The following is a 24,406-nucleotide window of genomic DNA, read 5'->3' as shown; positions in this document are numbered from 1 at the left end:
TCATCCTAAGCCGGGGATGAGACGTCTCGCGATGCCTTTTTACAAACCTCTGCTGCGGTCGCATTTCTCCAGTTCTGATCGCCTTGTCTGAAAAAGGATATTGCAGAGTGGGAAATGCTCAGAAAAGCACGACTCTTTGAATCCCAGGGAAAGCACTGAGGGGTGGGGAGCGTTGCTCTCTCACTGGGATCCTGCTTGTGGGGTGTTACCGGAAAAATCTGAGGACTCCCTTGGACAAAAACAAAGACACCAATCAGGATAACTTGAGGCAACACAGCAGCCTGTAGTCTTGGCCTTTATTGAACTGTTGCAACAGGGTATTCCCCTCACTTGCAGGAGAGAGGAAAGACCCAGAAAGATGGTGTGCAAGACCTTATAAAAACTTTTGAAATTCCCCTCCTCTAGGTCAAGCCCACCCCCAGAAACATCATGCATACATTACAGAAAGGAGGGGTTGACATCATGCATACATTACAGAAAGGAGGGGTTGAGGGAGGAGTTGTGGTGGTAACCTGAGTGTCCTGTCACCTGGCTGGTTCCTCCTTTCCCCCTGCCCATGAGTCACTTCCAGGAGACAAAGGGGAGTTGGCAGTTTCCTGCCCCCAGAGGGAAGATCTGATCATTGTCCTTTGTTTCAGTCCATGTTGAATCCACTCCCATATGCAAGTTCTTTGTGATCTTGATGGTCTTCTGTCTAGGACCATCAGGGTTGGCATAGCAACTGGGCAGGGCTCCTGTGGATGTGCTGGGATGGTGAAGGGATTATGGCTGACCAGAACCAAGTCACCCCCCTTTGATAGTCCTTGTCATATGGAGTAAAATAAAAATGGAACAGTGCAAATCCGATGTATGGTTGATTTTTCTATGAATTTATAACAGAAATGTGGCATATGTAGTGTGTGAGTGTGAGTGTGTGTGAAGTGTGTACAAACAGAATGACTGGGGTGGGGTGGGGGGTTCCTGCTACAGGGGTTCCACTGATTGGCCGCTGTGAGAACTGGAGGATGGGCCCTGGGCCTGATCTAGCAAGTTTTGCTTACATTCCCATGAGAGAGGGCAGAGTTGGCAGATATTGCCCCTCCGCTGCCCTCCTGCAGGCCCTTCCTGGCCAACGGGTTAGAAGGATAGAATTGTAGAGTTGGAAGGGACCCTGAGGATCATCTAGTCCAACCCCCTGCAAGGCAGGAATATACAGCTGTCCTATACGGAAATTGAATCTGTGACTTGCCATTATTAGCACCGTGCTCTAACCAGCTCAGCAAGCCAGGCTGCTCCAATAGTTCTTTGATAAGAGTTAAATCATAGCAATCCTTTGAAAGCTTGTATCAGTCAGATCAGTAGGATGAGACAACGAACTCCCCAAAGAGAAAACATGTTGGCTGTTCTATATCAGGCACGTCCAGCTCTCAAGAGACTGCTATCTACTCCCAGTTTAAACAAACTGGCAGTGATCTAGCTTTTTTTAGGAGGAGAGTCCAGAGTTGTTCAGCTTTTTGGGGGTGAATGCCATAAATCGCTTGCAGTAAATGCCAACACAAGCAAACGTACACAGCGGGGGCGCGAGACATTCAACTGTTTTTTTATTCGCAAGGACTAAAAGTTTCCTGTGATCTCTGGGGGATCTACCCTGTCGATCGTGGTTGACCAGTTGGACATCGCTGTTTTATAGCAACAGTGTTTCAAAACCGTTGCGAGAATTAAGTCTTTTGAGTCAAATAGATAATGCATTTTGAGACTTCGTTCAGCAAATGTGACTGTATCTTGTTGAGATCAAGCAAGCAGCTGTTTCTGGAGCTCCAAAATTCGGTGTGTTTTTTTTTTCGTTTTGAAAGGGAACAGCACCACAAAAGGGAATCTCAAACTCTCTCCTTGTGGAAAGAGCAGATTGCAGGGGCCAGTTCTGCAACCTATCACTAGTCTATGCTGTTTGCACCTTAGGCCCCTCCAAAAATCTAACTAGTGTGCCAAATAAACCCTGGGGAAGCGGGGTTAAATCCTACAAAATTGGCTGCTGGGAATAGGCATACTCAGCCAAGGCAGAATTGGATCCCGCCCACCCTGGTCGATCAGTTCATTTCACGTGTGACATCAGCTGATGGACAGGTGGATATGATTGGAGGGAAATAGCCGTGTAGGCCAAGACTGGCCCATGGATGGGAGCTTCCCTACTTCTGCTTTAGAGCTACCAAATGGTATTATACCCTTAAAAAGTCCGGACTGCTCATGCCGCTCATGTTGAGATCATACTGCTCATATCAAGAAATAACTAGAGTTTTTTACCTGAATTCTGTTTGTGTATAGGTGTATGGGCGAAGTTCGTCTTCATAAAAGGGGTCGATTCCTCTGGATCAGTTTCTGCACTTTCGGTTAATCCCCCCCGCACCCATTGGCTTGCCAGGCCCCCTTTGCTCGGCTCGGTGGGGTGTAAGAGACAGAAACAGAGAGAATGAGCGCCAACTTAGAGGAGAAGATGGTGAAATGCAAACAGGGGACACAGAAAGGGCTGAACTCCTCAATGCCTTCTTTGCCTCAGTCTTCTCCGATAAAGAAAACAATGCCCTACCTGAAGAATTTGGAGCAAATGATTCAGCAAAGGAAACACAGCCCAGAATAACTAAGGAGATAGTACAAGAATATTTGGCTAGTTTAGATGTATTCAAGTCTCCAGGGCCAGATGAACTGCATCCAAGAGTATTAAAAGAACTGGCAGATGTGATCTCAGAACCACTGGCAGTCATCTTTGAGAATTCCTGGAGAACAGGCGAAGTCCCGGCAGACTGGAGGAGGGCAAATGTTGTCCCTATTTTCAAAAAGGGGAAAAGAGAGGACCCAAATAATTACCGCCCAGTCAGTCTGACATCAATAGCAGGGAAGATTCTGGAGCAGATCATTAAGCAAACAGTCTGTGAGCACCTAGAAAGGAATGCTGTGATCACCAATAGTCAGCATGGATTTCTGAAAAATAAGTCATGTCAGACTAACCTGATCTCGTTTTTTGACAGAATTACATGCCTGGTAGATGAAGGGAACGCAGTGGATGTAGCCTACCTTGATTTCAGCAAGGCATTTGACAAGGTGCCCCATGATATTCTTGTAAAGAAGCTGGTAAAATGCGGTCTTGACTATGCTACCACTCAGTGGATTTGTAACTGGCTGACTGCCCGAACCCAAAGGGTGCTCATCAATGGTTCCTCTTCATCCTGGAGAAGAGTGACTAGTGGGGTGCCACAGGGTTCTGTCTTGGGCCCGGTCTTATTCAACATCTTTATCAACGACTTGGATGATGGACTCAAGGGCATCCTGATCAAATTTGCAGATGACACCAAACTGGGAGGGGTGGCTAACACCCCAGAGGACAGGATCACACTTCAAAACGACCTTGACAGATTAGAGAACTGGGCAAAAACAAACAAGATGAATTTTAACAGGGAGAAATGTAAAGTATTGCACTTGGGCAAAAAAAATGAGAGGCACAAATACAAGATGGGGGACACCTGGCTTGAGAGCAGTACATGTGAAAAGGATCTAGGAGTCTTGGTTGACCACAAACTTGACATGAGCCAACAGTGTGACGCGGCAGCTAAAAAAGCCAATGCAATACTGGGCTGCATCAATAGTATAGCATCTAGATCAAGGGAAGTAATAGTGCCACTGTATTCTGCTCTGGTCAGACCTCACCTGGAGTACTGTGTCCAGTTCTGGGCACCACAATTCAAGAAGGACACTGACAAACTGGAACGTGTCCAGAGGAGGGCAACCAAAATGGTCAAAGGCCTGGAAACGATGCCTTATGAGGAACGGCTAAGGGAGCTGGGCATGTTTAGCCTGGAGAAGAGGAGGTTAAGGGGTGATATGATAGCCATGTTCAAATATATAAAAGGATGTCACATAGAGGAGGGAGAAAGGTTGTTTTCTGCTGCTCCGGAGAAGCGGACACGGAGCAATGGATCCAAACTACAAGAAAGAAGATTCCACCTAAACATTAGGAAGAACTTCCTGACAGTAAGAGCTGTTCGACAGTGGAATTTGCTGCCAAGGAGTGTGGTGGAGTCTCCTACTTTGGAGGTCTTTAAGCAGAGGCTTGACAACCATATGTCAGGAGTGCTCTGATGGTGTTTCCTGCTTGGCAGGGGGTTGGACTCGATGGCCCTTGTGGTCTCTTCCAACTCTATGATTCTATGATTCTATGATTCTATGAACTTATTTTTTTTAAAATATTTTTTATTGCTTTTTTCCAGATAAAGATATATGTTCAATTATACAAAGAAACATTAACAAAGAAAGAAAAGAAAAAGAAATTGTAGATCATTTCAAGACTTATTTCAGTTTTCTATCGGACTTCCCCACATCTCCCTCACAGTGCATTCTTAACAATAAAAATATCAGCAAATTATAACCTTGTTTCGTGCGTTTCTTTTATACTTTCAAAACCTTACGTTTTAGTTTAAATTACTTATTTTCGATTTAGTCAAATGTAATTTCATTTTCAACATTTAAACATTGGTTCTTTCATTAATTATTATTTAATTTCATATGTCATCCACTCTCGTTGCTGGTGCTAATCTTTCCAAATCGTACGAATTCTTATAATTCATATAATTTATAAAGCTTTTGCAAATAGTCCTTAAATTTTTTCCAGTCCTCCTCCATTGCTTCTTCTCCCAAATCTCGGATCCTGGCAGTCATCTCGGCCAATTCCATATAGTCCATCAGCTGCGTTTGCCATTCTTCCAGTGTGGGCAAATCTTGAGTCTTCCAATGTTTTGCGATGAGAATTCTTGCTGCTGTAGTTGCGTACATAAAAAACGTTCTATCCTTCTTTAACACCTTTTGGCCGACAATGCCCAATAGGAAGGCCTCTGGTTTCTTAGGGAAGGTGTACTTAAACACCTTTTTTAACTCATTATATATCATTTCCCAGAAGGCCTTCACTTTAGGGCACGTCCACCATAGGTGAAAGAATGTCCCTTCGGTCTCTTTACACTTCCAACATCTATTGTCGGTCAAATGATATATCTTTGCTAGCTTGACTGGGGTCATGTACCACCTGTATATCATTTTCATAATGTTTTCTTTCAAGGCATTACATGCCGTAAATTTCATACCAGTGGTCCATAACCTTTCCCAGTCTTCGAACATGATGTTGTGCCCAATGTCTTGTGCCCATTTTATCATGGCCGATTTAACTGTCTCATCCTGAGTATTCCATTTAAGCAGCAAGTTATACATTCTTGATAATAACTTAGTCTTTGGTTCTAACAATTCTGTCTCTAATTTCGATTTTTCCACCTGGAAGCCTGATTTTTTCTTATCCATCTTAAATACCTCTTGAATTTGGGCATAATGAAACCAATCTTGCACCTTATCCTTTTCCTTTATGAGCGCCAACTTAGAGAGTCACACAGAGCCACTGGTTTCATCTCGGCTCCGTGGTGAGGAATAACAAGTTGCGGCCCAGCCCCACTCTGCTTAGGCTCCTGTCAGATGCTGCCTATTCCTTCCCTTACGGCATTTATATCCCCACTTTTCCTCCCCATTTAATCTCCAACAACAGCCCTGCGAGGCAGGTTTGTCTAAGACAGGCAGTGACGGCCCCACGGCTGAGTGAGGATTCGAACCCAGGTCTCTCCCAGGTCCTAGTCCCGCACACTAACTGCTGTGCCACACTGGCCCTCCCATTCAGACAGTAAGCTCTAGATTACAAGGGTCAGCAAACTTATTCAGCAGGGGGCCGGTCCACTGTCCCTCAGACTTTGTGGGGGGGCAGACTATTTTTTTTTGGGGGGTGAACCAATTCCTATGCCCCACAAATAACCCAGAGATGCATTTTAAATAAAAGCACACATTCTACTCATGTAAAAACACCAGGCAGGCCCCACAAATAAACCAGAGGTTCATTTTATATAAAAGGACACATTCTACTCATGTGAAAACACGCTGATTCCTGGACCGTCTGCGGGCCGGATCCAGGCCCCGGGCCTTAGTTTGCCGAAACTTGCTTTAATAAAATAAAAATAAAATCTGCAGCTGCCAAGACGCTGTACCCTGGTACTGATCACCAAGGCTGCTTGAACCCCCAGCAACAGCCTGTCTCCTCTCCCCCTTCTTTCCCACCGCAATGACACCGTGCAGAGGACAGCAGACCCCCCTGCATTGCAGCGGGTTGCGCTAGATGACCCGGTGGGGTCCCTTCCAACGCCGCGATCCTATGGCCAGGCGCTGCTGCCCTGCTCCGAAAAGGCGGAAAGAGAAGAAAGAAGGCCGGTAGAAGGAACCCCAGGTTGCCCCCCGAGGGGTGGGGAGAGCTGGGGGGGGGGGTGTCCCTCCCAGGTATTGGCGAACTACAACTCCCATCCTCCTGGGGGTTGTAGTCCGGGAGCCCCCCATCCCTTCTCCCATAGGCGCTCCTCTTCGACCCGCCTCGCAGGGCCGGCGGTGGCGGGTCTCCGCGCGCGCCGCGCTCTGCACATGTTCAGAGAAGCGCCGCCACGCCTCCCCGGCGGCCGAGGCTCCTCCTCCCCGCGCAGCCGGGCTCGGGCTCGTCGGGCCGGCGAACAAAAGCGGAGGGCGGCGGCGGAGGAGGAGGAGCGACGGAAGGAGGAGAAGGAGGAGAGGAGGAAGACGAAGAGGCCTCGCGGCGGCCGGGGGCGCGTTGAGGACTAGCCGCTTGCGGGGCGACACCGCATCCCTCCCGGCGAGCCGAGGTACGAGGGACGGAATGGGGGACCCCCGGGTCAGGCTGGACCCCTAAATCTCTGGACCCCTCTTACCGGGGGGGGGGGTTACCGCAATGGCTCCCCTGATCGCCCCCCTGCAGTCCTGGACCCCTCCTCCCGGGGAGCCCTCCCGCAATGGGCGCCCCTCTTTCAGACCCCCCAAAACAATCGCGCCGGTTCTCCGGCCAACTTGGGAAACTCGCCTTTTCCTTGCGCGCGCGCGCGCGCGCGCGGTGTTTTTTGGGTGGCCCCGAGGCTGCTTTGTGTGTTTGGGGGGGGTCCCGGCCCCTCTCCTGTCGCCCCCCTTCCCCTCTTTTTATTTTATCTCTGCCATTCCCACCCCATCCCTTTCCCCAGGGAGCTGGGGGGGGGGGAGTCCCCGCCGTCCTGGTTATCCCCTTCCTCCTTTAACCCCCCCTGCAAGGTGGATTTGGCTCAGAGAGGCAGCGGCTGGCCCTCCAGGTGAAGTCCGGGAGGGGGGTGGTGGGATTTGAACCCACGTCCCTCAGCTCTGATCTCCGCTGCAACCCTGCGAGGTAGGTCTGGCTGTGAAAGGCGGCAAACTGAGCCAAGTGGGATAATTTGAACCCGTGCCCAGAGCAGCTTGGGTGGGGAGGGGGATGTTGCCCTGGTGCGGATCTTTGCCTTGACCTTACCTGCCTTTCTCCCCCCCCCATATTAGGCAAGGGGGCTGAGCACCCCCAACGGCAACATGGCACCCCCAAGAGTTTCTTCTCCGTGACCTGCCTTCCTGCCCCCACCTGAATCCGCCCCGGCCGCAAGATGGCGCCGGCCCCCGCCTGCTCCCGGGACATGCCATGGAGGAGTCGCGCCCACCGGACGCCGCGCTAGGGTTCCCCCCCTGCCAGAGAATGGGTCGGGGCAGCCAGGGCAGAGAGGCCTGCCCGCTGGAGGGCGAAGGGGCAGCCGTGGGGAGCCTCCTCCTGTTGGCACTCAACGGGCATCCGAAACGCCGTAGGGCAGAGCCCGGCAGCGACAACGACGACCCTGCAGGCGAAGGGGCGGCCAAGCGTCACCGAGAAGCCCCCTCGGACCCCCGGGCACCCCCCTCGGGGCACCTGGCGCTGGACTACGTGGTGCCCTGCATGAACTTTTACGGGATCTGCGTCAAGGACTCGTTCCTCGGGGAGGTTCTGTGCGCCCGGATTCTGGCGGAGGTGGAGGGGCTTCACCGCAGTGGCAAGTTCCGCGACGGGCAGCTAGTCAGCCAGAGGGCAGTGCCGCCCCACGCCATCCGGGGGGACCAGATCGCCTGGGTGGAGGGCTGGGAGCCCGGGTGCCGCGCCATCGGAGAACTCATGGCGCACGTCGACCGGCTCATGCTTCAATGTGCCGGCAAGCTGGGCACCTACGACATCCGCGGACGGACCAAGGTGAGTTCCGGAGGGGTCCCCCAGGGCTCATCTAGTCCAACCCCTGCAGTCCAGGACTCCCGGCTCTCTCTGTGCATGTGCAGAGTGCATTTCCCTCGCTGCGTAAAGTAGGTTCCTACAAAATGCTTTGCTTTCTTGTCCCTGTGTTGGCCTAGAGGGGGCACATCTTGCTTCCGGTGAGTGGGTGGGTGTCCGCATTGGCCTTTTGGAACTCTGCACGGGAGCAGAGGACTCTTTTTCCCCCCTGCTTTGCCCATGTGCGAGGTGGCAGCGTGGGAGGGGGTTTGGGTCGTGTTGCGTCCGTGCTTCTGAATGTGCAGTTGGTGCAGACATTTAGGTTGGGAAAGCCATCCTATCGCCCTGGAATTGTGTATCTGAAAGGGACCCCTAAGGGTCATCCATTCCAACCCGCTGCAAGGCAGCGATTGCAGCTGAAGAATCCCTGAGAGACGGCGGTCTGACCTCTGCTTAGACTCCACCATTGAGCGGCTTCTTGGCAAGCCCTTCCTCGTAATAATAATATTGATCTTACCCCCTGAAACAGCAGAAAACAAGCTTGTGCCATCTTTATTCCTGCCTCGCAGCGGGTTGGACTGGATGACCTTGGGGTGTCCCTTATAGGTGTACGATTCTAGAATCACAGAACTGCAGCGTTGGAAGGGACCCTGAGGGTCATCCAGCCCAACCCGCTGCAAGGCAGGAATATTTCGCCCCACTTGGGGCTCGAACCCAGAACCCTGAGATTAATTGTCTGAAATGTGATGTTGGGGGCCAGGAGCTCCGCAAGGCTTTCCCCTGCTCTGCACCCCCCCACCCAGCAACAGCTAGACCTTTGGTGGAAACGCTCTGCTGTTGCGGACGCCAGCGACCTCTGGGCCAGGCAGGGCAGGTCCTGGGGGGTCTGGGTGGGGGTCTGGGGAGGAGGAGGAGGGGGCTCCCAGGACCCCTGGAAGGTGTTGCATTCAAGGGCACCCTTCCACACCCCGTGTTGCCTCTTTGGGGTGCCCGTTAGGGGTCGCTAACTTATCCCGCCTGCCAGAGGGAGGTGGGAGCCTTTTCCTGTCTCTGGGGGTCGCTGGGGGGGGTCTTTTCCCGCTTTCCTGGAAAGACAGAAGCTGGCAGAGGCTGTGTCGGCCGGACGAGAACTGTGTCTGTTGTGTAACTAGCACACAGATAGTTGTGGGGTCCCTGGAGAAGGTGGATTTTGGAATCACTGTGGAATGCGCAGCAGGGAAAGAGTGTCTCTGAGGACGTCTAGAGTGCATTTCTAAGAAACAGCAGCCAACTCACCCTCCTGCGTTCCTGGAACCGGGGGAGGAGCTGAGCTCCTTGGTGTTTGTGTGCTCTGTGGGGCAGGGAAGGGGGCTAGACAGTCTTGTGATTTTGCACCTATCATTTCCGCGAAGAACTTTGCCCTGCTCTCTCTCCTGTTGCAACCGGCGCCGTCGTTCTGACCTTCTCCCAGCCCGCCTTTCCCTAAATCGTAGGATCGTTGAGTCGAAGGGCACCCCCAGCGGTCATCTAGCCCAACCCGCTTCAAGGCAGGAATCCCAGCTGAGGGGTCCCTGACAGGGGCCCCTTCAAACTCTGCTTCATTCTCTGCTTCAAGCAGCCCTTCTTACTGTCAGAAAGTTCTTCCGGGTATTGAGTTGGAATCTTCTTTCTTGCAAGTTGAAGCCATGGGTTCAAGTCCTGCCTTCCGGAGCAATCTAGGGACTGGCCTGGTTGCTCTATTGAAAGGGAAAAGGGCTCTGCGTATGCTCAGAGGGCCCCTCACTTGCGAGTTATTTTTATTCTCACTTTATTAAATTTATATACCACCCTTTTATCTGAAGATCACAGGGCAGTTGACAATATAAAAACACAAGCAAGCAAACAAACAAACAAACAAACAAACAAACATTAACCCCCCCCCCACTTGACACATTTAGTTTAACAGTCAAAGGCCTGGTTAAATGGGAATGTTTTTTGCCTGGTGCCTGAAGATGTGCAGTAAAGTCCCCAGGCAAACCTCCCTGGGAAGAGTCTTCCACGAACGGGGAGCCACCCCACAAAAGGCCCTGCTCTCGTGCTGCCAGACCTCTCCTTCAGACGGGCATCGGATGATAATCAGAGGATCTGGGTGGGTTCATATGGGGAGAGGCGGCCCTTGAGATATTGCAGTTCCTCGGCAAAACCGGCACTTTGGAGGGGGCCCAGAAACCGATCGGCAGACAGCGCAGTCCGTCTTGGCCCGGTGAGCAGCCTGGCAGCCCAATTCTGCTCCCTCTGGAGTTTCTGAGCCGTCTTTGGAGGATGCCCCAGGCAGAAGACCTTGCAGTAATCCAGAATAAAGGCTGACAGCCGTTTCCCTGTCTGGACCCTCTGCCTCAAACGGGTGCTGGGGCTTAGCTGCGAATACTGCTTGGCTCGGAGCCATCCCGGAGAGCTCTTTGCGCCCGGATCGGTGTCAGGAGCCACCCAAGCTGACCCTGCGACTTTTTGGGCAACCCCGGCTGACCCCTTTTGTCAAGGTCCCCGGCTGACCCCCGGCTCCCTCCCTCCCAGTGGGCAAAATTGCTGATGGAAGCCGATTTGCCAGCGCAGAGCTCTTGCCCTCTTGCCTCTTCCCTCTGTTTTTGCTTTTTCCTGCAATGTTGGCAGGATCTTTTATTTTTGGGGGGTGGGTTGCAGGGGGCCTGCATGGGGGATGCAGCTTTTGCCCCTGGAGGCAGCCCTGACTCTTTGCTCCCCGTTTCCCGGTAGGGAGAGGGATTTGTGAATTCTAGGAAAGGCCCTGGCTGCCTCCATCTCTTTCCTGGAATCAGAGAGAAATTTGCAGCCCTCCAGCGGTTACTGATCTGCAAAGCCTGCCATTCTCCCTGCCTTCTGGGAGTTGGAACTTGATCACATCTGGGGGGGGGGGTTTGCTGAGGATGGCATAATATTTTTTTGGGGGGGGGCAAGGTGGGGTAGAAGCAGTGTTAGAAACCCAGAATTATAAGCGAATCGGAATGCCTGGGTGCCATTTATTGGAATTTATTGTGATTTATTTATTATTCATTTCATTCTACTCCGCTTCATATTTTAAAGGGGAAAAAACACCTCAAAGCAGTTTATAACACGTTAAAACATCAAAGAAAACAATCCAGAATAAACCAGATTCAAGCTTCAAGGAAAATATTTCAGCTCCTTCTCTAAGTGACGTTTGGCTTTCTCCATATTTATCCACCTACTTAGTTTCTTGAGCTGCCCCATAGCAGAAGTCCCTTAGGAAGCCATTGTGGTGTAGTGGTTCGAGCGTCGGACCTGGGAGATCAGGGTTCGAATCCCCGCTCTGTCATGAGCCTCACTGGGTCACCTTGGAGTCAGTCACAGCCTCGTAACCTCCCTCACAGGGTCGTTGTAGGGAGCAGCTAGACTGGTGACTGGGAGCGGCCGCCAAGACCACATAACACCAGTCTTGAAAGACCTACATTGGCTCTCAGTACGTTTCTGAGCACAAATCAAAGTGTTGGTGCTGACCTTGAAAGCCCTCAACGGCCTTGGTCCAGTATATCTGAAGGAGCATCTCCACCTCCATCGTTCTGCCCGGACACTGAGGTCCAGCGCCGAGGGCCTTCTGGTGGTTCCCTCACTGAGAGATGCAAAGTGACAGGGAACCAGGCAGAGGGCCTTCTTGGTGGTGGCACCCTCCCTGTGGAACGCCCTCCCACCAGATGTCAAAGAGATAAACAACTACCTGACATTTAGAAGACATCTGAAGGCAGCCCAGTTCAGGGAAGTTTTTAATGTGTGACATTTTAATGTATTTTTAATCTTTGTTGGAAGCCGCCCACAGTGGCTGGGGACGTACAAATAAATAATAATGATAATGATAATGATAATGATAATGATAATAATAATAATAATACAGTGGTACCTCAGGTTAAGAACTTAATTCGTTTCGGAGGTCCGTTCTTAACCTGAAACTGTTCTTAACCTGAAGCACCACTTTAGCTAATGGGGCCTCCCGCTGCTGCCGCACAGCCGCCACACCATTTCTGTTCTCATCCTGAAGCAAAGTTCTTAACCTGAAGCACTATTTCTGGGTTAGTGGAGTCTGTAACCTAAAGCGTCTGTAACCCGAGGTACCACTGTATTAATAATAATAATAATAATAATAATAATAATAATAATAATAATAAAAAAAATAAATAAACGGAGGAGGGGGTGAGCCACGTGCCAAGCTGGCGTCCAGAGATCTCCACTGGGTTGCAATCGGACCCAGGGCAGTTGCAAAACATGCCTGGCAAATTTCGAACTCTGGACCAAGTGACCCTGAAGCGTGCCTGTGCTCTGAGAGCTGCACCACTGTGGGGCTGGCTTGAGGGAGGCATGTTCTCTCCTCCACCCCTGGGGGGCTGGGGGTGCCGTGGGTTGTGGCAGGCAAGACAGAGAAAGCTCCTGTGGAGTGCAGGACTCGAACCAGTGGATGGAGGCGACAAGAAGAAAGGAAGGGGCTGGATTCCTACATTGCGGGGGGTTGGACTAGATGGCCTCTGGGGGTCCCTTCCTTGTGGCAACAGAAAGGCAAGCATATTAATTGAGGTGGGGCCCCCAGTGCCGTCCTCTCCAACGATCCCCTAATGCGGACGCCGCAATAAAATCCACAGGGGTCTCTGTTTTTACTGCAGAAGCTGCGATGCTCCCCTCCTGCCCCACCAGCTTCCATGGGGCTTAGCTGCGTTGGCCCCCTTCTCACTCTTTGGAAAGTGCTCCTGCACAGACACCCTGGAGACTTGCCTTAGGCATGTTCCCACGGAGGCGGCAGCCTCAGGCCAAAGGGAGTTTTTTGCTGGCCCGGACTCCTGGGTCCTCTTCTTTGACCATGGGGAGGGCCTGAGAGTCCAAAGTTTTTCCTTACTGGGTTGCTGCCAGGATTTTAAAGCAGGTGCAGAAAGGGGGCAGGAAGCCCAAATTCCTGGATTCCAACCCCATCTCCTCAAAAAAGCCGGGGAGCAGCTGGACGAGCCGACCCGATTTTATATTTTTATTCTGCTTTCCAGCAAACCCTGAGCTCCCTGTGACTCACAACAGCCACAGAGATCAAACACAGCTGCAGATTCGCCGCAGCAATTAATGCCGTTCGGCCGAGTCGCAGCCGCTCCGAGCGTTGCCAGGATACTTCCTCCAGATCAGTGGGAAATGGTCCAGAGGCTGCTTATCGCATCCTTTGTTCCCCTGCACCCCCACTGCGGTGGGTGCAAAAATTGAGGCCTTGCCAGCCTGCCAGAGAGCTGATTCTTGGCTTGACTCACTGTGTGATTGTGTGGGGTCTCTCTCCATGTCCTGGCACGACCCCTGCGGGCACCTAGCGAAGGGGAAACCGAGGCACAGCAAGCCACCCCCCCTTCCCGCCGCCTCCTGGAGCGCGAAGGGGCTCATTATCTCGAGTCGTCTAAGGGCAGAGCTGAGCCGTGTCCTCGGCTGACCCCGCCGGCAGCCTTCCACGCTTTTTGGTCCGAGAGCAGATCCTGCGTCACGGGGACTTCATGTCCTTGGTGCTACCAGGAATGCGAGGGAACAGGACGCACCAGCCTTTTGCCCCCCGGGGGGGGCGGAGAGATTACAGCCTCTCTCGCCTCCTTCTCTGCCCTCCCCCTTCTGCTGTGGACTTTCTTACAGGGTTGGGAAGGGGTGGGATTTTGGCCACTGGCTTTGCTTGCAACCCCACTTTATTTTTGTTTGTTTCTTGGGGGGGGGCAGAGATCTGTTGGAATATCATTTGGCCCCCCCTGCCCAGCGTCTCCCTCCTGGCCAGGCAGCAAACAGTAACCCTTCCTTGTCTCTCTCTCCACGCCCCCTCTACAAAATCTCAGGTGTCAGCCCTTTAATAATAATAATAATAATAATAATAATAATAATAATAATAATAATAATGTTGACCATTCATAGCCCAACCACCCTCCAATCTTCACTGCCATAATAATAATAATAATAATAATAATAATAATAATAATAATAATAATTTATTTATATCCCACCCTCCCCAGCCGAAGCCGGGCTCAGAGCGGCTAACAACAGTAAAATGATAATACGTTATAAAATCATTTCATTATAAAATTAATTCCAATCAGATTTCATTTCTCAGGCTTTCTCCCCTCCAGAATTTCCTCTCCAGGGCTTTGACTTTTGAAGTAGTTTTGCTGTTCCTTTGCTTTCTGTTTTAGTAGCGGAGAGGTAGCTCAGGGTCGAGGGACCCTAAAAAGGTGTCGCGCGTTTTGGATTTGCACGTGGGGCGTTTGTGGGAGCGCATCCCGCCTTTGTCTCGCAGGGACGAGGGGCTCGCAGTGTGGGGAAGAAGTACCCCAAGGAGGTTGTGGGGGGAGGGAGCAAACTCTTGGGGTTCTGGCAGCCTTGGGGACCCCTCCTCAAACTATTCTCAGGATAGAGGCTTGGCTATTGCTGTGCTCAAAGGCAGGGGAGTTTTCTCATTTTTCAGAAATTACAGTCGCACCTCGGGTTGAAGTTGCTTCAGGTTGAGCGCCTTCGGGTTGCGCTCCACAGCGACCCGGAAGTAACGGAGCGCGTTACTTCCGGGTTTCGCCACTCGCGCATGCGAGGACGGTCAAAATGACGTCATGCGCATGCGCGGAATCGCGACCTGCGCAGACGCAGGTTGCAGTTACTTCAGGATGCAAACAGGGCTCTGGAACGGATGCTGTTCTTATCCAGAGGTACCACTGTATATTGAATTGTTTTTAATGTTGTGTTTTGATGCAGTAACCTACCCGCGGTCCCTTATGGGGAAGGGCAGGTTATCAATCAATTATCATTTTAAACTATAATTACCCTTGCTAACTATTTTAATTATTTTCAATTATTTTTATTACCAGTTGTTAATTATTTTTAAAATTATTTTCTAATCTAACGAATAATAATAATAATAATCAACTGAATCATGAAAAGGCAGAGATGTGCTGTATCCTGGGTTCTCAAGTCTAGGTTGGGGGGCTGTGCTCCCCTGCACTTTGGGGGGGCTCCTGGATTTCCCCCTGTCCCTGGGGGGCTCAGGTGGCCTCGGTATAGTGGTGCCTCGCAAGACGAAATTAATTCGTTCCGCAAGTTTTTTCTTCTTGCGAGTTTTTCGTCTTGCGAAGCACGGTTTCCCATAGGAATGCATTGAAAATCAATTAATGCGTTCCTATGGTAACCGCTTGCCAGGCTGGTGGTGCGGAGAAGGGCTTTTCTCCCCACCGCAAGCCTTCAGGACAGGTACGGGAACAGAGGGGAAGGGGCGCAGCGCTTCTCCTCTGTTCCCGGGGCTTGCGGTGGGAGGAGGGTTTTTCCTCCCCACCGCCAACATTCAGAACAGCATTCTGAATGTTGGCGGTGGGAAGGAAAACCCTCCTCCCACCGCAAGTCTTCAGGACAGCCGTCCGAAGGCTGGTGCGGGGAGAAGGGCTTTCCGCCCCACCGCCAGCCTTCGGAGGAGCCTTCCAAAGCCTGGCGGTGGGGCGGAAAGACCTCCTCCCGCCGCCAGCCTTCGGAAGAATGCTCCGAAGGCTGGCGGCGAGAGGAGGTCTTTCTGCCCCACCGCCAGGCTTTGGAGCAGGCTTCCGAAGGCTGGCGGCGGGAGGAGGTCTCTCCGCCCCACCGCCAGCCTTCGGAGGAGGTCCGAGGACAGTGGGGAAGACGCGCTGCGCTTCCCCGCTGTCCCGGAGATTTCCCTATGGGCTTTCGTTTTGCGAAGCAAGCCCATAGGGAAATTCGTTTTGCGAAGCGCCTCCAAAACGGAAAACCCTTTCGTCTAGCGGGTTTTCCGTCTTGCGAGGCGTTCGTCTTGCGGGATACCACTGTATTGGGGGGACACACAAACTTTCATCTCCATCTACAGCCCCTTTTGGACAGAGATGCCTTGGCCACTTCAACTCCACACTCTGGCAATTTCCAGGCTGGATTACTGCAATGTGCTCCTCATGGGGCTGCCCTTGAAGACTGCTGGGAAACTTTGGTCGGTCCCAAACACGGCAGCCAGATTCCTGTCTAGGATTCTCTTTAGATCTCATATTAGCCCCGATTTAAAGCAGCTGCTCTGGTTGCCGGTTCTTTTCTGGACCTAATTTGAGGTCCCCTGTCCTCTTCCCCCATGCTTTTCAACATCTACATGCAGCCGCTGGGAGAGATCATCAGGAGGTTTGGGCTGGGTTTCATCAGCATGCGGATGATACCCAGCTCTACATCTCTTTCAAATCAGAACCAGTGGAATAGGTGTAAAAGACTAGTAGAAAAAGATACCCCATGGTGGCTGTCACCCGTTGATATTTTAGTAATTAAGAAACTAAACATGGAAGGTAAAAGGTGGACATATGCTGACCTCCTAAGAAAATCGGATAAAGGATGGGAAATTAGACCCTATGAAGAATTAAAAGATAAATTAAAGGGATGGATACAATATCACCAAATCAATGCTGTCTGGAGGGAACATAAAAAAGTCGGAATGAGCAAGAACAAATCTAAATTCCAATTAGAAATAATAGAAGGAAAGTCTAAACTCCTATCTAAAATGTACGACCAGCTATTAGAGTGGGATACAATGGATGAGGAAATCAAAGACGTTATGATTAAATGGGCCATAGATTTAGGATACCCCCTAGAATATGAAAGATGGACAAAACTCTGGACTAAAGACATGAAATTTTCAGCTTGTGTCAGAATCCGAGAAAATATGGGGAAGATGATGTACAGGTGGTACATCACCCCAATAAAATTAGCCAAAATGTATAAAACCGGGGAAAAGACGTGCTGGAAGTGTAGGAAGAAAGAGGGAGATTTCTTTCATATGTGGTGGGCCTGTGAAGAAGTAAAAAGGTTTTGGGGACTGGTTTACGATGAGTTAAAAAAGGTCCTAAAATACACATTTCCTAAAAAGGCCGAGGCATTCCTTTTAGGAATGGTGGGAGAAGAAATTAAAAAAGAAGACCAAACCCTCTTCCATTATGCAACAGTTTCCGCAAGGATACTGTTAGCTCAGAGTTGGAAAACACCTAACATTCCAACGATTAGTGATTGGCAGAATAAACTAATTGAATACATGGACATAGCAATGATGACTCAGAAGATCAGGCATCAAAGAAACAATAAATTTATTAACGATTGGAATAAATTTCTCTCATACATGGAATCGATTTTAGGAAATGTTAAAGTCTCAGTCGGTATGATATAAAAACCGCAATGTAGCAATAACGATTGGATGAAGACACTGCTGAATATATTGTTGAGTTATGGCTCTCGACGTGGTGGTGGGAAGTCAAATAATGTAATGGATTTGTATAAGGTTTGCGTATTTAAGCAGTAAGGAATTTAAATTTGGTTTGTATATTCTTATTTTTGCTTTTGGTTTTTGTCTTTTATGGAAGATGTATATATGTTTTTTAACTGTTGGAATATAATAAAGGTTTTTTTAAATAAAAAAAACAAACAAAAAAAAAAAAACGACCTTGACAGATTAGAGAACTGGGCCAAAACAAACAAGATGAATTTTAACAGGGAGAAATGTAAAGTATTGCACTTGGGCAAAAAAAAATGAGAGGCACAAATACAAGATGGGTGACACCTGGCTTGAGAGCAGTACATGAGCCAACAGTGTGACGTGAGCCAACAGTGTGATGTGGCAGCTAAAAAAGCCAATGCAATTCTGGGCTGCATCAATAGGAGTATAGCATCTAGATCAAGGGAAGTAATAGTGCCACTGTATTCTGCTCTGGTCAGACCTCACCTGGAGTACTGTGTCCAGTTCTGGGCACCACAGTACAAGAAGGACACTGTCAAACTGGAACGTGTCCAGAGGAGGGCAACCAAAATGGTCAAAGGCCTGGAAACGATGCCTTATGAGGAACGGCTAAGGGAGCTGGGCATGTTTAGCCTGGAGAAGAGGAGGTTAAGGGGTGATATGATAGCCATGTTCAAATATATAAAAGGATGTCACATAGAGGAGGGAGAAAGGTTGTTTTCTGCTGCTCCAGAGAAGCGGACACGGAGCAATGGATCCAAACTACAAGAAAGAAGATTCCACCTAAACATTAGGAAGAACTTCCTGACTGTAAGAGCTGTTTGACAGTGGAATTTGCTGCCAAGGAGTGTGGTGGAGTCTCCTACTTTGGAGGTCTTTAAGCAGAGGGTTGACAACCATATGTCAGGAGTGCTCTGATGGTGTTTCCTGCTTGGCAGGGGGTTGGACTCGATGGCCCTTGTGGTCTCTTCCAACTCTAGGATTCTATGAACAGGAGCTCACCCCGTCGCGGGGATTCGAACCGCTGACCTTCTGATCGGCAAGTCCTAGGCTCTGTGGTTTAACCCACAGCGCCACCCGCTGGTGGACAAAGAAGCCAGCAAATCCCTGCCTTGCTCAGGGTTGGTATATGATCCCCGGGTTCCTTTCTGACTTGACCATTCCAGGATTCCATGAAAGGCTTTGGTCTTCCTGCCCAAGTGGCTTCCGCACTCTGACTTGGGTTGTTTTAACAATCGGACACCCCAAAATTCCTTGCGTCTGCCTGCCTGCCTGCCTGCCTGCCTCTCCCCCTTCCTTTCCTGCTCGCCCCCAATGCATGCTGCCCCCTAGGAAAAGCTACAGATTGCCCTCTTCCGCTGTTGCCCACCCGGCCCCAGAGCGGGGGTGCTAGGGGGTGGGCGCTTTGCAAATTCAGCTTCCCATCTGCCCCGTGCAGACCACTTTCCAATAGGGAGGATACGGGCTTTGGCTCCTTGTTTTTGCTTCCTGGTTGCCTGGAGGCGACTCTCCCTTCTCCATAGGCGAACCGGGAGGCGGAGCTCCTGGCAGGGGGGCGGAGCCGGGAAGAGGCGGTCCTGGAGCTGTTTTTGGTCCGACCCCTGGCATTGACCCCTCCCTCCTCTCCCTTCCCCCCTCCCCTCCAGGCCATGGTGGCATGTTACCCCGGCAACGGCAGGGGGTACCTGCGCCACGTGGACAACCCTCACGGAGACGGGCGCTGCGTCACTTGCATCTATTACCTAAACCGGCACTGGGACAGCAAGGTACGTGTGGGAGGGGGGGGGGTCTCTGACCTGCCACCTGCCCCTCTGCCCACACCCCCCGGTCTCATGCATGCCACACATTTCCTCTTCCCCGATGCCCTGCCCTCCGTTCTGTGCCCCTTCCTCTGCCCCCTCCAGCAGGCGAAACTCCTGCGCTCAGGGGGACGACCCTTCGGAGTAGGACGCCTGGGTTCCCCCAGCAGCCTAGGACTCCGGGGTCCTGCTCTCGGCTTGCGGAAGAAGAAAGTTTGGAGGCGAAGCCTTGCAGGGCTCAGTCCTGGGGCCACGAGAAGCACTGATAGAAAGTGTGTGCCTCTGAGCATATGCAGAGTGCCTGCCCTGTGTCGGCGGACTGCAGGGACTGGGCTTCGACTGTCTGGTGCACACAGAAAGTCTTTTGGCAGTGGGGTCTTTCTGCCAGGACTCCTGGGTTCCTTCTGTTGCAGAGGCTCAGCGGAGAGCTTATGAAAGTGCAAGGTCTCTGCCGAGAGTGGGCCTGATCCGTGAAGCTTCTTGTCCAACCTCCTGTCCTCACAGTGGCCAAATAATAATAATAATATAATAATAATTTATTATTTATACCCCGCCCATCTGGCTGGGTTTCCCCAGCCACTCTGGGCGGCTTCCAAAAGAATATTAAAATACTGTGATACATCAAACATTAAAAGCTTCCCTGAACAGGGCTGCCTTCAGATGTCTTCTAAAAGTCTGGTAGTTGTTGTTTTCTTTGACATCTGATGGGAGGGCGTTCCACAGGGAGGGAGCCACCACCGAGAAGGCCCTCTGCCTGGTTCCCTGTAACCTCACTTCTCGCAGGGAGGGAAGCGTCAGAAGACCCTCGGAGATGGATCACAGTGTCCGGGCAGAACGATGGGGGTGGAGACGCTCCTTCAGGAGCCCATAGAACCTAGGAATCTTGATAGACTGCTCCTGCAGCTGGAGGTTCCATAACAGCAAAAGTAGAGCCTGGCTGCATCAGGCCAAAGGGGGCCCATCGAGCCCGCCATCCTGTCCTCACATTGGCCCACCAAATGCCCATTATGCAAAACCAGCAACCAGGATCCGAGCACAACAGCAACTCTCCCTTCCTGGGGTTTCCAGACACTGGGATTCAGAGGCTGAGCAGAGCCTTTGCGGCCAGTAGCCACCGAGAGCCTTACTGATTTCCATGAATTTGTCTGATATTTTGAAGCTGTGGCCCTCCCTCCCTCCAGTGGCAGAGAGTTCCACAGTCCGACTACGTGGCACACGAAGAAGGATTTCCTTTCATCTGTCCTGAATATTCCGACTTGGTGTTATGAGAGAAGGAGAAAAACGTCTGTCACGTCACATCTTCACTCGGCTTTTCCCGAAACAGAGGAGTCCCAAATGCTGCAAGCTTTTTCTCGTAGGGGAAATTCCCTGGCTCTGTTCTGGTGTTGCAAGACAGATGCGAACCCTCAAGCTACCTAGCCCAACATTGTGAACTCCCCCCAATTTGGCCAGCCAGATACTCCTGGGGAAAACCCCTCAGGCAATCGCCCTCCTCTCTAAATGAGTATTCATGTGGTAGACTGCTTTTAAGCCTGGAGGTTCCATTTTCGCCATCCTGGATAAAAGTCCTGGAGCGAGGGAACCTCCCCATCCGTTTTGCAGCAGGGAATTTCACAGGTCAAGTCTTCCTGGGTTTGGAGAGTGGAGGGCTGTGTGTGTGTAGGGGGGGGGGAGAGACTCTGTCCCCCCCACCCCCTTTCAATATTCCTGATTTCCCGTCATCCCTGATCCTTGCTCATGCCAGCTGAGGCTATGGGAGTTGGAGGCCCATATTTCTAGGAAAGAGATTGAGAATAAAAACGCCCAAATCACAAGGCCGTTTTGCAAAATCTGTGGTGCAACCGGATTGGGAGTCCAGTGTCCCGTTCTGGTTGCCTCGTCTCAAAATGGATGTTGCAGAAAAGGTTGCAGCGTTTGGGACTTTTCAGGAAAGGCGACCGAGAGGCAGGGGTGCCTTAGCGGAGATTCCTGCATTGCAACCTTTGGGGTCCCTTCCAACCTGACAAGTTCTTGCCCCCCCCCAATAACACTAGAACTGATTGATTGTATATACCGCCCTATACCTGAAGGTCTCAGGGCAAGTTCCCAGAAAAGAACTCAAGGGCCTATGATGAAGATTCAGGACGGATAAGTCTTTCTTCACGCAGCAGGGAATTAAACTGCGGAACTCCCTTCCACTAGACGCAGCATCGATCACCAACTTGGATGTCTATCAGAGAGGATTGGACCAATTCCCAGAGGAGGAGGAAAAGGCTTTGGGTGGCTCCCAGCCGGGATAGTTATGCTCAACCCTAGGAGGGGAGAAGGGTCTTGTGTTCGAATCCTGCTTGGGAGTTTCCCCACGGATCTGTTCAGCCGCTGTGTGAACGGGATGGTGGCCTGATCCATCCTCCGGACTCTTCTTCTATTCCTACTTGCATCGGGTGGGGGCTATCGGGGGGGGGCACCCATAGCCCCCACCCCCTAACCTGGATCTCCAGGCAGCCCTGTTTAGGGAAGCTTTGAATATTTGATGGATTTTAATATTTTGTTGGAAGCTGCCCAGAGTGGCTGGGGAAACCCAGCCAGATGGGCGGGGTATAAATAATAAAATATTGTTATTATTATTATTATTCCACATCCACGGTGCTCCCACTTGCACTCCAGGGCAACCGGGGCCCCAGTCCCTGGCTAGAGCATTGCCCCAACTTCCTGCCACGCAGGCCCCCTCCCTCCCATGCCCCAGATGCACCCATAGGACCCTCTCTTTGAGCACCCTGAATGCCCAGCCAGTAAGTCCTCTTGAAGAGGGGCACCCAATATTCTCACGTCCCCACCCAAGGGTGCCTGGGAGGGGCAGGAGGCGAATGAATGACTTGGGGGTCAGTTTCCTGCTGCCCAGGGCAGCGCGCCCAAAGGACTTTGCATGAGTTCCATCTGCAAAAGGGACCCCTTGACGTCTCCCCGTCTGTGCCAGGTTCACGGTGGGATCCTGCAGATCTACCCCGAAGGACGCTCGGTGGTGGCCAACATCGAGCCCATCTTTGACCGGCTGCTCATCTTCTGGTCTGACCGGCGCAACCCCCACGAAGTGAAGCCAGCCTACGCCACCAGGTAACGGGGAGGGGTGGGCAAGAGAAGTTGATGAACTATGTAGAACTGGCGAAAATGGTCCTGAATGGGGTAACTGTGTCCCTGAAGCTGCTGAATTGCAACTCATTACCAAACTTAAAACCATGGAGAGACCTGGTCTGAACAAAGACATTGGATTCTTATCTCATTATACATGACTAAGCCATTTCTCACCTTCTCACCCCTTGCCTTTTCCTGTAAGACCTATTGCAGTCGTTAAGAGTCGTCAACAGGCTCATCTCAGCTATCTGCCAATCTCCCATTCCCACCACCCTTCTGAGTAATACCCCTCCCCACCTTCTCACTATATAGAAGGATCTGGCAACTTCTGTTTCAGTGTATCTGAAGAAGTGTGCATGCACACGAAAGCTCATACCAAGAACTAACTTAGTTGGTCTTTAAGGTGCTACTGGAAGGAATTTTTTTATTTTGACTATGGCAGACCAACACGGCTACCTATCTGTAACTGTGCCCCTGAAGGACCAGGTGCGCAGCCTGGGAGTCATTTTGGACTCATAGCTGTCCAGGGAGGCGCAGGTTAATTCTGTATCCAGGGCGGCTGTCTACCATCTCCATCTGGTACGCAGGATGAGACCCTCCCTGCCTGCAGAGTGGTGCATGCTCTGGTTATCTCCCGCTTGGACTACTGCAATGCGCTCTACGTGGGGCTACCTTTGAAGGTGACCCGGAAACTACAACTAATCCAGAACGCAGCAGCCAGACTGGTGACTGGGAGAGGCCGCCAAGACCATATAACACCGGTCTTGAAAGACCTGCATTGGCTCCCAGTACGTTTCCGAGCACAATTCAAAGTGTTGGTGCTGACCTTTAAAGCCCTAAACGGCCTCAAAGGCCCAGTATGCCTGAAGGAGCGACCTGCAATGTGTTCTACGTGGGGCTACCTTTGAAGGTGACCCGGAAACTACAACTAATCCAGAACGCAGCAGCCAGACTGGTGACTGGGAGAGGCCGCCAAGACCATATAACACCGGTCTTGAAAGACCTGCATTGGCTCCCAGTACGTTTCCGAGCACAATTCAAAGTGTTGGTGCTGACCTTTAAAGCCCTAAACGGCCTCAAAGGCCCAGTATGCCTGAAGGAGCGACCTGCAATGTGTTCTACGTGGGGCTACCTTTGAAGGTGACCCGGAAACTGCAATTAATCCAGAATGCAGGGGAAGGGGATCAAGTTGATTCCAAGCCAAAGGCCAGGCGGAACAACTCTGTCTTACAGGCCCTGCGGACAGAAATCAGATCCTGCAGAAGGGAGAGGTCTCCTTGTGTGCAGAAATCTCTCTGTGTGTTTGGCTCTGGCTTCCCAAATTGCATTTTAGTGGCTGGGATGGAGAACGGGGACTGCCCCCCAGTTCCTCCCCAGTTCTTCCCATTGGGACTGGGGGCGGTTGTCCTGCACAAGCCCCACTGAGCCGAGCATGAGCCGGGCGAGAGCTCAGCTCCTCGGCACCACACAGGATCCATGCAAAACTATCGCTTTCCCCCTAGGTATGCTATCACCATCTGGTATTTTGACGCCAAGGAGCGGGCAGAAGCCAAAGGGAGGCACCAACTGGGTACGTGGACGGGCAACTAGGTGCTGGGGGGCACCGGGGAGTGGGGTGGGGGCAGCCGGGGCACGGAGGGCAGGCCCACAGACCGACTGCTAGCGCTTGGGGCTCTGTTGGCGCTGGTGCGGGAAAAGGACCTCTGAGCGCGTGCAGAGTTCCTCCCCTCTGCACAGTCTCCTGGAATTGGGTGAGGGTGGCTGGGCCCCCTAAAAAGTCCCTTTTGCAGAAAAGCTGACCTCTTTGGGGTGACCTTTGTTCTTTCCCCCCCCAAAGCTCAGAAGAAGGGGGCAGAACCCTCTCCCGGCGGGGCGCAGGAAAACGGGCCGACTTGACGGACAGCCGTGCGTTGCCGCCGTGGGAACCTGACCGCCAAAGACCCTGCGCTCTCTTTGGCCATTTCAAGCTGCCTGTCGCCGCCTTTGCTGCCGCCTGTGTCCGCTGCCGCTGCCCGCCCCCCCAATCCGGCCGGCTGCAGCTGGAAGGCCTTTGACCACAGCCCAGGAGGAGAGGAAGATGATGCTGATGAAGAAGAAGAAGAAAAAAAATGGGGCTGTCGAGAGGCAGCTGGA

The 24,406-nt window shown here is 51.6% G+C and overlaps 1 protein-coding gene across 1 annotated transcript; it reads left to right on the top strand.

The window, feature by feature from the left end:
- Positions 1-6,551: 6,551 nt before the first annotated feature.
- EGLN2 (egl-9 family hypoxia inducible factor 2) lies at positions 6,552-24,307 on the top strand. The gene is made up of 6 exons (XM_082231301.1): positions 6,552-6,704; positions 7,399-8,110; positions 19,010-19,129; positions 22,119-22,255; positions 23,776-23,843; positions 24,111-24,307. Exons 2-6 carry the CDS (start codon positions 7,535-7,537, stop codon positions 24,167-24,169), a joined length of 960 nt encoding a protein of 319 aa, XP_082087427.1. The 5' UTR covers positions 6,552-6,704; positions 7,399-7,534; the 3' UTR covers positions 24,170-24,307.
- Positions 24,308-24,406: the final 99 nt, after the last annotated feature.

Source organism: Podarcis vaucheri (assembly GCF_965113315.1).
Source record: "Podarcis vaucheri genome assembly, chromosome: 7".
In the NCBI taxonomy this organism is placed as follows: domain Eukaryota; kingdom Metazoa; phylum Chordata; class Lepidosauria; order Squamata; family Lacertidae; genus Podarcis; species Podarcis vaucheri.
This window is presented reverse-complemented; position numbering and strand designations above follow the sequence as displayed.

Bases quoted from the DNA above. Each gene is read 5' to 3' on its own strand.
- EGLN2 (XM_082231301.1), top strand. From the start codon at position 7,535: ATGGAGGAGTCGCGCCCACCGGACGCCGCGCTAGGGTTCCCCCCCTGC. The intron at 8,111-19,009 runs GTGAGTTCCGGA...CCTCCCCTCCAG, and splicing joins ACATCCGCGGACGGACCAAG to GCCATGGTGGCATGTTACCC. The intron at 19,130-22,118 runs GTACGTGTGGGA...CGTCTGTGCCAG, and splicing joins ACCGGCACTGGGACAGCAAG to GTTCACGGTGGGATCCTGCA.